The sequence below is a fragment of the Musca domestica genome, unplaced genomic scaffold, assembly GCF_030504385.1.
Source record: "Musca domestica strain aabys unplaced genomic scaffold, Musca_domestica.polishedcontigs.V.1.1 22, whole genome shotgun sequence".
Taxonomy (NCBI): Eukaryota; Metazoa; Arthropoda; class Insecta; order Diptera; family Muscidae; genus Musca; species Musca domestica.
The window spans coordinates 476,854-490,696 of record NW_026712262.1 but is presented as its reverse complement, the minus strand read 5'-3'; the positions used below and the strand labels follow the sequence as shown (position 1 = coordinate 490,696).

General features: G+C 34.1%; 4 protein-coding genes across 4 annotated transcripts; 2 read left to right on the top strand and 2 right to left on the bottom strand.

Moving 5' to 3' along the window:
- The first annotated feature begins 1,259 nt into the window (after positions 1-1,259).
- Positions 1,260-2,398, top strand: LOC101897332 (proteasome subunit alpha type-7-1). The gene is made up of 3 exons (XM_005178200.4): positions 1,260-1,473; positions 1,553-1,782; positions 1,844-2,398. Exons 1-3 carry the CDS (start codon positions 1,375-1,377, stop codon positions 2,259-2,261), a joined length of 747 nt encoding a protein of 248 aa, XP_005178257.1. The 5' UTR covers positions 1,260-1,374; the 3' UTR covers positions 2,262-2,398.
- Positions 2,399-3,623: 1,225 nt separating this feature from the next.
- Positions 3,624-7,590, bottom strand: LOC101897152 (dual specificity mitogen-activated protein kinase kinase 3). The gene is made up of 4 exons (XM_005178199.4): positions 7,062-7,590; positions 6,599-6,989; positions 5,194-5,326; positions 3,624-5,134 (listed from the first exon to the last, which is right to left on the bottom strand). The coding sequence occupies exons 1-4, from the start codon at positions 7,118-7,120 to the stop codon at positions 4,728-4,730; spliced, it is 990 nt and encodes a 329-aa protein (XP_005178256.1). The 5' UTR covers positions 7,121-7,590; the 3' UTR covers positions 3,624-4,727.
- A 2,239-nt stretch (positions 7,591-9,829) lies between these two features.
- Positions 9,830-10,701, top strand: LOC101896976 (UPF0488 protein CG14286). Its single transcript, XM_005178198.4, has 2 exons — positions 9,830-10,258; positions 10,315-10,701. Exons 1-2 carry the CDS (start codon positions 9,940-9,942, stop codon positions 10,611-10,613), a joined length of 618 nt encoding a protein of 205 aa, XP_005178255.1. The 5' UTR covers positions 9,830-9,939; the 3' UTR covers positions 10,614-10,701.
- Positions 10,619-12,374, bottom strand: LOC101898119 (tetratricopeptide repeat protein 17). The gene is made up of 2 exons (XM_005178205.4): positions 11,211-12,374; positions 10,619-11,140 (listed from the first exon to the last, which is right to left on the bottom strand). The coding sequence occupies exons 1-2, from the start codon at positions 12,297-12,299 to the stop codon at positions 10,829-10,831; spliced, it is 1,401 nt and encodes a 466-aa protein (XP_005178262.1). The 5' UTR covers positions 12,300-12,374; the 3' UTR covers positions 10,619-10,828.
- Positions 12,375-13,843: the final 1,469 nt, after the last annotated feature.

Sequence of the window (13,843 nt, the reverse complement as noted above, 5' to 3'; positions counted from 1 at the left end):
TTCTTGGCTTAATATGTCATCTTTATTTGTTTATGTATGTGTTTTCTTTTCAATAACAAAAAAAATTGTTCAGAAAACATTCAAATTCGGATGTTTTCAAAATGTTTATTTCATCGTATGCATCGACAAAATCTAGAGATTTTGTAGCGAAATAATCCTTTAGAGATATATAGAACCTGGTTTTAAAAAGAAGTGTTGACCTTTCATTCAGTTTTCGCGGTTTTTAATTATTTATTCAAAATACATGCAACAAGTTGTTTGATTTTTTATTGTTTTGATACTAATTCTGACATTACAAGCCAAACAGGTAGATATCTATACTTGCATTTTTTTTCAATGTTAGCTTACCTTGTCTCCATGGGTCAGACCATGGTACAATGATATCAAGGTAGGGCTATGATACCATATGATTTAAATTTTTTTATTTTCTTGGCTTAATATGTCAACTTCATTTGCTTATGTGTGTGTCTTCTTTGCAATAATAAAAAATTGTTCAGAAAATATACAAATTCGGGTGTTTTCAAAATGCTTATTGCAACAAATGCATCGACAAAATCTACAGTTTTTGTCGCGAAATAAACCATAAGAGATATATAGAACATGATATTGAAAAGAAAATTTGACCATCCATTCAGTTTTCGCGGTTTTCAATTATTTATTCAAAATCAATGCAACAAGTTGTTTGCTTTTTTATTGTTTTGATAGTAATTCTGACATTACAAGCCAAACAGGTAGAAATCTATACTTGCAATTTTTTCAAAGTTGACCTACCTTCTCTTCATTGTACCCATGGTACCTGTTAGGCTTGTACTGTCAGAATTAGTATCAAAACAATAAAAATTCAAACAACTTGTTGCATTTATTTTGAATAAAAAATTGAAAAAACGCGATAACTGAATGAAAGGTCAACACTTCTTTTCAAAATCATGTACTATATATCTCTGAAGGAATATTTCGCTACAAAAACTCTAGATTTTGTCGATGTATACGTTGAAATAAACATTTTGAAAACACCCGAATTTGAATATTTTCTGAACATTTTTTTTGTTATTGAATTTAACAAAATTCTTATATTGAGGAAAACCCGCGAAACAAGAATGGAATTCTTCTACCATGAACCGGCCTATCTACTTCTCTATTTTTCCTGCGACATCGATTAAATAATATTTCCCCTTCATGTAAACATTGTATTGTGAAAGCTACTGCATAAAAATACAACACTAACTTGTACAAATTTCAATACAAATTTAATCAACCCAGAAGCTGACAAACAATTTTTGCAATAATCATCGTCGGATTTTATTTAGCGGCTGTGGAATATCTTGTTTCTTTCCTGTGAAACTACTAAATAAATTGAAAATATTTTAATAAATAATGTCACGTTACGATCGCGCCGTTACCATTTTCTCACCTGACGGTCATCTGTTACAGGTTGAGTATGCACAGGAAGCAGTACGCAAAGGATCCACAGCGGTAAGTAGGCAAACTTAACCTTGTTTTAAAAATAGAGAATCAATGGAGTTTTGTTTGTGCTTAATCTTCGAAACCAAAGGTTGGTGTTCGTGGCGCCAACTGCGTTGTCCTCGGTGTGGAAAAGAAGTCTGTGGCAAAGCTACAAGAAGAACGCACAGTGCGAAAGATTTGCTTGCTCGATCATCATGTTGTAATGGCTTTTGCTGGTCTCACTGCCGATGCTCGTATTCTCATCAATCGTGCCCAAGTGGAATGCCAGAGCCATAAACTGAACGTGGAAGATCCAGTTACATTGGAATACATTACAAGGTAAGTGAGAAAGCGTTAAACTGGGAAAAATATAATACAGGAATGTTATTGTTACTTGCAGATATATCGCCCAATTGAAACAAAAATATACACAAAGTAATGGTCGCCGTCCATTTGGTATATCCTGTCTCATCGGTGGCTTTGATTATGATGGTACGCCGCATTTATATCAAACTGAACCCTCTGGCATCTATTATGAATGGAAGGCCAATGCCACCGGACGTTCGGCAAAAACAGTACGTGAATTCTTGGAGAAACAATACAAAGATGAGGAGGTAGCCACAGAAAATGGTGCTGTTAAATTGGCCATTAAAGCCTTGTTAGAAGTGGCACAGTCTGGTCAAAAGAATTTGGAAATTGCAGTTATGGAAAGAGATAAACCACTTAAAATGCTCGATGCTAAAACTATTGAAGAATATGTTACTGTTATCGAAAAAGAAAAGGAAGAAGAGGCTGAAAAGAAAAAACAGAAGAAATAAGCTTTGACAGTTGAACTTTCTCTCTGTTTGGCGAGCAAATAGTGGTGGGACAAGGTTTTTTTTAACAAATATAAATTTTGTCATTGTATTTAATTAGTTTTTCTATATTCTATGGAAATAAAACAAAATAAAATAATTCGGTATGATGATGATTTTATCCACATTTTTTAATGGAATCGTCTGAAATTCTACACAAGGAGTTCTCTGTGAGTACTTTACCCCCTGAAAGTTTATATAAGTCCACAATATCGTATAGCCCCCATACAATGGTGTCCCCCGATATTGGGTAATTTGATGATTTTTACCACACGCTAACACCCCCCCCCCATATATTAGGTATTTGCAGGATTTTCGCGATATTATTCAAATTTCAACCTCTGACGGAAAATTGTCTATGCAGGTCCACGTCTTCGTATAGCCCAAATACGATACCTTCGATTGTCGGTATTTTTATGACTTTAGCTACATTATGCACCGGAATTGTTTCAAATTTTGTATTGGAAGATACAGCCTATGTCAAAAAGTTTTTGTATGCAGGTCCACGGCTTCGTATAGCCCCATATTCGGTATTTTCATGTTTTTAGCGACATTTTTACCGGAATTGATTTAAATTTCGTAATGAGAACTGCAACCTATTGCAAAAAATATCTTATGCAAGTCCACGTCTTCATATAGCCCCCATATGACGGTACCTTCCGATATTTCATGATTTTTGCAACATTATTCACCGGAATTGTAACAAATTTCGTATTTAAAGTTCGTAATGTGTACTACAGCCTATGATAAAAGATTTCGTAGACGTAAACCTGGTCCCCATACAACGGTTTTTTTAAGTGGTAGTTTCGGATTTTTTTTTTAAACATTTCAAGTTCCTTCCAAATGGTGGAGGGTATTAAAAGTTCGGCCTGGCCGTACTTAGCTTTTTTTTACTTGTTATGTTATGAAGAAAAGGGATAAACGAACTCTTGCTTAAGTTCTAGTCAATCACCCTTATTCCTCTTGTCTGGATGACATGTGATTGTCCACGTGGACACTAATTTGGTATTTCTGTGAAAAAGGTGATTAAACAAACTCTTCTGGCCAATAAAAGATTTTCCAGAAAATGTTTCAACTTTTGGATTCAGATTTGCAAAAACTTTTTTGATAATCAATTTTCATAAATATATGACAGTCGGGAAATTCTTCCATAATTTGATTTGATCCTTATTATTTGTAATATTAACTGATACAAAGTTGTATCATTGGCACCCAGAACAACAGAGATCCACGAATTTTGAAGAGGTCTTCAGTAAATAATCTTCTACCCACATAACAGCATATATAATGATCAGGAACGAGATGACGAAATGACTAGCTTGAATGTTTATTTACAAACTACTTTTGAATAATTACTTTTTTTATTTTAATTTTTGTTTAGAACGTTAAAGCACTTGTCAACAGTTCATAATTTCTTCATAGGTTATTTGTATGCTTACAATTGGATTTTTCTTTGCTTGTTATACATACTGCAGGACTTCTACTTTGTTATTGTTTTTTTTTTTCTTCTTCTTCTACTTTTTTTGTACAAATACATTCTCTTTTAACACATAATTAATTGACTTACAACTGCTGGATATTTAATGTGTGTATATAGTTGCTTGCGTTTCTTTCAAGGAGGAGGGGAGCGTTAATTTTGCAACTTGCTGCTTTTATATCTTATAAAAAAATACAATTTATCAAAAAATATATATAAATATAGTAGCGCAGTAGTATACAGTGTATTTTGTCGGTACACTTTATTGTTTTTTTTTTTTTGTAGACTACACATTTCTCAATGGAGGGAGGCAGGCATTTTACAAAACTCCAAGTATATCTAGTTTTTGTTTTACAGTTCAATGGACTTAATGCGTCGTTTTTTTTTTCTTGGTTGCATTGAATCGATCCTACATTACAAGTACTAAAAAGAAAGCGAATAAAATAAATTTTGATTATCATTGTTTTTTTTTTCGAATTCAGTTCGTTTCAACACGAGAGAACTGTAACTATTTTGGCTATTATTAAGGGATATTAAAAAAACACTAGATTCTCCGAACTGATGGTTAAACTGGAGTACAGATTTGAAATACATATTTCAATAGACTTAAGTAGGATATCTTAGTTTCCTGGTATATAACAAAACTACAATCTTGTTCCAGTAAATTATTATCTTGGTCTATAACCGATAGATTTGTGAATTAGTTTCTTTAAAAATCACTTGTATTATACGTTTCGCTTTCACTCTCTCTCTCTCTCTCTCTCTTCAAAATACATATTTTCGTGGAAGCCTTATGGGATTGATGTCTGTCTCTGTCTGTGTTTTGTTGTGTGTTTACTAGTTATATAATGTTAATTTCTACGAAATGAAAATGGCAACAGCTTATAAACTAATTCTTTGCTTTTTTGTAAATGGTTGTCGAACATATTTCTCTCCGCCACAATCCCAACGCATCACTCGGGCAAGTCTAGAATATCAGCAACAAATTTAGAAATATCAGTGTTACGCTGTATATGCTCCGATATGAATGGATGCTGTAGCAACTGTTCGTAATTGGGTCGAGCCGTATAGTTCTTTTGCAGACATTTCGTAATGAAATCTTCGAATTCCGATGAAAATTTCCCCGATTCCAAACGTGGTGGATCATCCTTGACAACTTGTCTCAGCTGTTCGAATGGCGTTTTCCATGTGTTATAGGGAAATTTGCCCGTTGCCATTTCAATCATACTTATACCAAATGACCAGACATCAGAACGGATATCATATTGGGCCGGATTGCCAGTGGGATCAATGCGTTCCGGGGCCATATAAGGCTTGCAACCGGCATCAATGGTCTTTGCAACAGAATCTACCAAATAACCTATAACAAAAAAGAAGCTTAATTTATGTTTTTATATCGGAAATGTTTTAGAAATTTACCTGAAATGCCAAAATCGCACATTTTTACTTCACCATTGCGATTTATTAGAATATTTGATGGTTTAACATCACGATGTATAACTTTTAGCTGAGCATGCAAATAATGAAGGGCATTCACGACGGACATGGCAATCTATAAAAAATGCACAATGAAAAGAGTTAAAAACATTTCAGATTTGGTTGGGTTTAAGGATTCGCAGTTTCACGATTCAATTGTGTTCATCTTAGGAAGAAATGAAAAATTTGGGGATAGGAGAGATATAGAAGCAAGAAGTAGAAAAAATTCTATAGTTAGGAGGGTGGTCTGCCTTTCCAGGGAATGCCTTTGGAAAACTTGTAAATGATGATGGGATCTATGTCTGCGAAGAATGTTGGAGTTTATATCTACCGCCTGCGGAATAGCCTATGTTTCTTGTTGGATGACATGGAACATGTACAAAGTAGATATTCAATTGTCTCTATTTCTTCTCCATCTTTATATAGTCTACAGTAGCGAGAAACACGTTCTGTTAAACGAATAAAGCAGGATCAGGCAAAAACAGGCAGGTGTTGTTTTTGTAGCCGAAGTACATGTAAGTGTTTGCGTTCTGCTAATCTGGTTAAAGCTCCAGGTTTAGAAATTCGGCTACATTGAGTGAGTTTGGTAAGTTTGGCTGTGCAATTAAAGAGGTGCAGCGTATTGTGTGGCCTGTATCACACACCGGACAGGCGTTACAAATTGAGACGACTACACCATCCTGAACTTCATTTTATAACCGCTAATAGCGAATAGCGACTGTATCGGTAGGAATGCCACTCAGACCTGCCTAATAGGCTTCTTGATCTAGAAGTTCTCTCTTGTAGCGTTGGACGTTCCCCTCTAGATCGTGTATGTCTTTCCTAACACGCCTTGGTGGGGGAGATTTATCCACCATATGATGGTTGGGATGACTCTCACGGTAACACCCAAACAGCTACTGCAACGAAAGCATATGATTAAGCTGACGTAAGGGAAGCATTTTCGCCTCCTCATGTAGATGGTTCACTGGTATCATGAGAAGGCACCCTGTCGCAGTTTTCAGGGCAGCGTTCTGGCAGGTCCGCATGTGCTTCCGATGCGTAGCACTAGTATTCACAAAGGCACGACTGCCTTTGACGAGCGTTATTCTCTCCACAATCAATCAGATTAAAGAAAACGCAAACCCTTTTGACCTCTTAGAAATTAATTATTTTGAAATGTATACAGTGATTTAACCGAGATCAACTATCGCCACATTATGTAGACCTCGAGCAAATGCTGTCCTGTTAAAGTTCCGTCTATGAAACAATGTACTAAGGAGTAGATTTCCCTCTTTTTGTTTTATGATATCAGTTTTGTAAGAAAATTTTATCTGAATAGTAGGCAATATCAATTTGTGTTCCTTACCTTTCCTAAAACGCTCTCTTCCATTATGAAATTGTTTTTGAAAACCTTTGGATAGAACTTATCCAAACTGGTGTCCATCACCTCCATACAAATCCATACATCACCTTCACGAAACAGGGCACCATAGAAATGTACAGTGTATGGGCAATCACTGGAACGCATCGAAATATCCAAATCCATTAAGAGGCGTTTCTGTTCTTTGCGATTGACGGTGGCTGTGATGCGTTTCACTGCCATCACAGTTCCCGTCTGTTCGTGGCGCATTTTCTCCACAATACCATAGGCACCTCGACCTAAATCACATATTTTCTCCAAACTGTCGGCATCAATTTCAAAAGTACGATCACCAATCTGAATGGTTGTACTCGAGTCCAGATTACGCGGGGGAACTCTAACATAAGTGAGAAAAATATCAAATATCATTATCCTAGCGTTTTCTTCATGTAATTACAATACAACTTACAATTCCGGCTCTGGTTCCTTTTGTATGGTCATACGGAGGTTAGGTCTTGGCCTGGACATTATTATATGTATTTATTTTATATGCTGTTGTATTAGTTGGGTAAGTGTTTTTTCTTTTTGCTGCTGCTTATATTTTAGTCAGTGTGTGTGAGCTCTGTTTTTTTTTTCTTTAGACCCGTAATAATTTTCCGATTGACTTTTTTTGGTTAAATTGTAAATCTGTTTGATCCAACTAATTTTGTGTGGTACTTGTTGTTCTCGAATAGTTTTTCTTGATCGTTTATGAAAAAAAAGTATTTTTTCTATCTTTTGCGTGGGTTCGTATTTTGTGGTGTATTATCTTTTCCGGACAAAAAACAATTTATGGAAACATATTCACTTCGGCGTAAATAGTAGAGAAAACTTATACTTTTGATTATTTCTTAAATTTTGTATGTAATTCGGCTCAGATTAACAAAAATGTAGAATTAATTTTCCGAAAGTGAAATATTTATAGAGTCTTCTTCTTCTTCGATTACATTAAACATCTGAGTGCATTAATGTCATGACTTTTTTTGCTGCTGCCTTTAAACGCGGGTCTTTTATGTCATGGTGGAAATTAAAGCAACTTTTGTGACGTTTACATTTAGAAAATGTTTATTTCAAACGAAAATGAATTTAATTTCATCGTGGTTGGAAAAGTACTGATTTTTACTGAAGAATCTATTGTTATAGTACGTTTATATATATGAGGGTTAACCCACTGGATTTGGATTTAAATTGTCATATCCATTACTTTTACTTCAAATAAATCCTCTCAAAGAAGGTTAACCCTACAAAAAGTTCTAACGTAAACATGGCATTACTAATCTTATTTTTTGACAAAAATTAAGACAACATAGTTCATGTATTAGTTGTCAATCATGGTAGAAGAATACTGGTAGTCACATCGGCATAGCTGCTGGGATAATGAATTTACTCAAATTTGTAAAAATAGTTAAAAATGGATGTCATAAGAACCTCTTTCAAAAATATGATCCAGACTGTTCAATCTTTCATTTTCATGGCTAATAGCTTTAATGCGCGAGCCCATGGCAGAAAAATACAGGTAGATGCATCAACGCTTGGGAGCATTGATATGTCAAAAAAATTTAAATGTTCTTTCAATTATAAGTAGATTTTTATATGTTTTCTTATACAACGTCATTCGGAAGCTATTATAATTCGCGTTTTTCAACAATTTTTACAAATTTAAATAATTTTTCATTCGACATTTTCAATTCCAAAAGTGGTTTGACAGTTCATTGTCCCAGCAGCTATGTCGACGCGTCTACCTATATTCTTCTACCACGGCGCGAGCCGCAGTGTACGTGTCTTCCAATCATTGGATTTGAAAAATATTTTGTTTTCATTTTTCAAAAAACATAGAAAAAATTGTAATCAGCTGGTAGCTCGACTTTACCTTTTTATTGTACCATGGCTATATTAATGGTACAATGAAATAAAGGTAACCTCATTTAAAATTAGCATTCCCAGCTCTGCATTTCCTGTAATTTACCTTGTCAAATTTGAAGGCATAAGAAACGGTGCATTTATGGAGAAGAATACATGTAGTTGCATCGACACAGCTGCTGGGACAATGAACTGTCAAACGGATTTCAAATTGAAAATCGAAAATGAAAATGAAAAATTATTGAAATTTGTAAAAATTGATGAAAATACATATCATTACATCCTCGGATTTGCGTCGTATAAGAAAACATATAAAAATCTATTTTTTTTTTTTTTGACAAAAAGACTTTAAAAATTTTAACATGTTACCAAGCGTTGATGCATCGACCCATGGTACAATGAATTCAAGGTAGGGCAGAACTACCATATGATTTAAATTTTTTTATTTTTCTGGCTTAATATGTCAACTTCATTTGCTTATGTGTGTGTCTTCTTTTCAATAATAAAAAATTGTTCAGAAAATATTCAAATTCGGGTGTTTTCAAAATGCTTATTGCAACGAATGCATCGACAAAATCTACAGCTTTTTGTTTGTAATTCTGACATTACAAGCCAAACAGGTAGACCTCTATACTTGCAATTTTTTCAAAGTTGACCTACCTTCTCTTCATTGTACCATGCATCGACCTATATTCTTCTACCATGCTATAGTCTGAATGGGATATAAAGAACGGAAAATGTGTAAAGAAAGCAGGAAACCCTAGGTGATTCGACTACTATTATATTAGTGTTGAAATCCATATGATGTTTTGGTTTTTTTTTGATACATAATGGTTGTATACTTTTTTAATATAAAATTTCACACTAGTGTAGTGTGGAGAATTTTCCCTGATAAAAGAATAAAAATAAGTTGTCATACTTTACAAAAAAATCCAACGCCGATGGTGCTCAAACTTTTTTCGAATATATTGTCATGCTTTTCATGTTTTCTAAGTTTGAGTACGAATATATTTTGATTTCAATTTGTAAAGGAGTGTTTTTTCGTTCCTAGCGATTCCTTGAAGTGTATCAATATGTTTATTTGTAGCTTACAACTAAACATTGAGAGGAGGGATTTGAATGCATTAGAATTAAATTTTTAGGATTATTCGTTTTCGTTTCAAAATTATATTTTTCGACACATAACTCGGACACAATTATTACTTACAATAGCAATTTTCTGCAATTTTTTTTTTTTTTTGATAATTCTACAATGACTTTTCAAAAGCATAAAACAGTTAAAGGAACAGAGCTACAACTTTGAACATATGTTCCTCTTGCTATTATTCCAGTAGTAACACTGAAAAAGAAGAAGAGTCGTAAATAAAAACTCAACTCAAAAGTCTCCAACTACAAAGTCTCCGGTGCGGCGTGGAAACTGTGTGAAATAAGTGTGCGATTAAAATACCATGAATAAAATGAGAAAACCGAAATCTATTAGGCCTCCAATGCCTATAGTCACACCATCTACAAGTAGCAATGGAACTGATGTCTTAGGAAGTGCCGAAGCTGACAGACAATTTGAACTGGAATTGTGCTGGTGTGTGCAACAATTGGAAACTGCATTGAACACTGGAAAGCTTAGTCAAAAAGTAGCCGAAGACACGGTAAAGAATTTAAAGATTTTAAAGGGACGACATCCCATAATTAAAAAACGTCAAGTTATGAAAGCATCCATGGGAGATTATAGGTCCAAAATGAAAGAGGAAGAAAAGAAAATGTCTTTGGGTAATGATAACTATATGAACAGCTTCTTCTTAAACTAAATGTTTACTCCTTTTTAGCTCCCAAACAAATAAAATTCACATCTACCTCGGCAAATGATGTCAAAAAATCGAGCTTTGTTAAGAAAGCGGCGATATTAAGTTCGGGAAAAGATTTTAAATTTGATTTTAAAGTGCCCGAAGCTGCCGAAACAAATGGCAATGCAACACCACAGGACGAGACCAATGTTGCAAAGAAAACGGACGACTTTAGCATTAAGAAAATAAATCTTACATCTGGAACTGGGTTTTCATTTAATTTCGCCATAGACGAAGTAAACGATGGCATAAATTTTGACGGTTTGAATATTAAAAATTGATATAATTTGGTTATTTGTCTTATTTTTTATTATTTGGTACAAACTATACACCTAATAGAATATGAATAAAATTAAAACTAAACTATTACTAATGGAATCATAAAATTCGTAAGAACACAGTATAAAATGAATGATATCACGAAATAATCTCTTAAAACTAATTTTGTATAAAAAAGCCCTATTCGAAGGAATTACCTGTTAAGCACCCCTTATCATTACATGGAATAAGCATTGTCTGTTGGTGCCATTTGTGGCGTAGCCTTACTGTATAATATTTCTAATTGTTTCTTATACTCAAAAGGTAGTTTCTCAAATAGAGTGGCTATGTAACGATTAACTTGCCAATCTAGGAGTTCTGCATCAAATTGCTTGCTCTCCAACTGCATTTGGAGATCGGAATAAAAGTCACAAAATAGCACGGGTTCCTGATTTTCACTAGATTTACGTGTACTACAGAACTGATAGCGTTTCAATAGATCCGCTTTAGATTTGTGATCATTCTCGTTGTAGCGTGAAGACAGTGGAATCTGTAAAGCCATAATAACGACGTTAGAATCGATTGTAATTAGAATTTTAAGTCACTTTTTCTCAACAAACCTGTTGTTGAATGATCCTATTTTGGTATTGAGTAATTTCATGTCTCAACTTGGATACATCTTTGATCTCCCTCAGCATGTATTTTACAAAACTGAAAAGTCGGCTGATGTCAGCATCAAGTGGCTCCATACACTCCATAAATTCTCGAATTCTCATGGAATTGTTATACATTGCAGGGTCCATTCTTTCGGCTATACTAAAATATTCTTTCGCCTGTTTAAAATCATGTTTCATTGCCAAAAGTGTGGCCAAAGCAATATAATTTTCGCCATGCTTCGGCCCATATTCAATGGCACTTTTTAAAATAATTTCGGCATCATCCCATAACTCTGCTCTAACCAGTATTGTTCCCAAACTCAGTAATGGTATATCCTTATGAGTTTCGGGTGCCAAAAAGACTGACAATCTTGCACATTCTAATGCGTTTTTAGCGTCGCCAACCAAACGCCAATAGTATGATCCCAACATATGAAACTTCCATGACGTTGGATTGTTCAGAAGACCCTTCATGGCTACATTATAAATTATTTCTGTAACACTTTTGGCACCCTTGGAGCCCAATTCACGTTTTAAATGATGCTCTTCCTCCTCAATCTCCAACTTATTTATAGCTTCATTCTTAAAGCTATCCAAATGGCCAAATTCATCTTTTTGTGGATTTAAGTCAGCATAATTCTTGCACACCGGCATACCTCCCTCGGCTTCCTTTTCCATTTTCTCAGGGAATTCTAAGCGTTTCATAGAGGCACCGGTTGTCCTCAAATAATCCGTTAGTCCAGTCATTTTCACATAAACCTTTGCGCATTCCGAACGCTTAAGTATACTCTGTAGCAATTGTGCTATTAATAAAATATGATCATCCAAAGTAATGCGTTTTCGCTGCATCTTTCTGAATGCCTCCTCGGCACGGTCGTTTATGTTTATCTGTTCCAAAAAAATGATCAGATTTTCTGGATCTCTTAAATGGAATGGTGAATCAAGACGTCTTTTGATCCAGCCATCTTCTTTAAGCGCATAATGGTTTGATGCCCATATATTATGAATGTTGGGTATTATCAATAGCAGAAATAATGGCAAATAATACCACATTTTTTAAAAATATAAAAGATTTGCATGGACAAAAGGTTTTGTCGCTCCAAAACTGGAACGGGGCTAGTTCAAACTCTTGTTCAGTGAATCGAACTATCAGCTAGTTCCAATACATTAATTAATTAATGCTGTGTTCATACGGCATAATTCCAAAGACGTTTACACACAAAAATATTAGCGTAAATATGTATGCAACTTCATGCTAGGAACACAATTGGAGCGAACGACGAATTTCGCCCTACGCGGCGACAAAATGAGCCTCGTAAATTCGTCGTATGGAACACAATACCGACGAAATTATAAAACAGCTGATGAAGTTGTTTACTTTTTGCTCATTTGTTGACTACAATGAATTATACAAGAACACATAATTCTTTACGTTCTCTATTATAATTTCACTTATGTCCATCTTCTCTATTATAAATTCACTGATATCCATCTTCACTCAGGCGCAAGTACACAAATAAATAAACAAATTAATTATGTTTTTTTTATACGAGTAACAGATAGTAGAGTGACCATAACAAATTTTAAAGTAAAAAGTAACTTTATTTACTAAAACACATAAAATTCGTACAAGTATGGCCACCTTGTACAGTTTTGTTCGCCGGTCGCCGGCGTATGAAATAGAAATAAAGCTAATTGAGTTCGCGGCGACCGACGAAATTTTCGCCGGTGCCGTGATTGTGTGCACTTCCATATACACATATGTGTTTTATTTTTGACGACGAACATACGCCGCGAAAAAATTCGTCGTTCGCTCCAATTGTGTTCCTAGCATCAGATATTGCTTTATTAAACAACAGTGAAAACAAGAATTTTTATAAATAAAATGTAAATATAATAATAAAATAGTATTATAATTGTAGATATGGAGGAAGTGCGTTTTTATGAGTTTTCCAATATTAGCTCTATTCTAATCATGCAAGAATCTTGTATTTTTGCAATTTTCCTCGATATTATAAATGGAAAATCGGAAAATCTGTTCATGGTAGAATTAAGAAGGTAAAGTCATGCAATCATATGTTCACTTTTTTTTTTTCAAAATCATTCATTTGACAACATTACATTGTCAAAATATATACTTATAAATTTGTTGTACATATAAATATCAGAGATAGAGCCTGTTTTCTGTGCAGTGAAATTTGACAAGGTAAATTACAGAAAATGCAGAGATTATTAATAAAATTGTACAATAACTCTGAATAACTGAAAAAATTGTAAGTATGGAGGTCTACCTGAAATTATTCCGTATTCGGTTGCGAAATAAATGCATATTTTCGACGTTAATAGTCTTCAATTACACCTAGGTCTGTTATTACATCTTTCCGATAGATAAAAAAGTGTTGTTGTCGGACACATAAATAATTTTTCGTTATTACAAGATTCATTTAAGTATGAAGTGTCAGACCATCTTCCTTTTATCTTTTTACGTCAAGTTTATTGAATTCATGTTGCCATATTTTATATTGATATGTCAATAACAGCAAAACGTATTCAAATAAGAAAAGGTTTATTTTATGTTGAAGAATCGAATTAAAAAT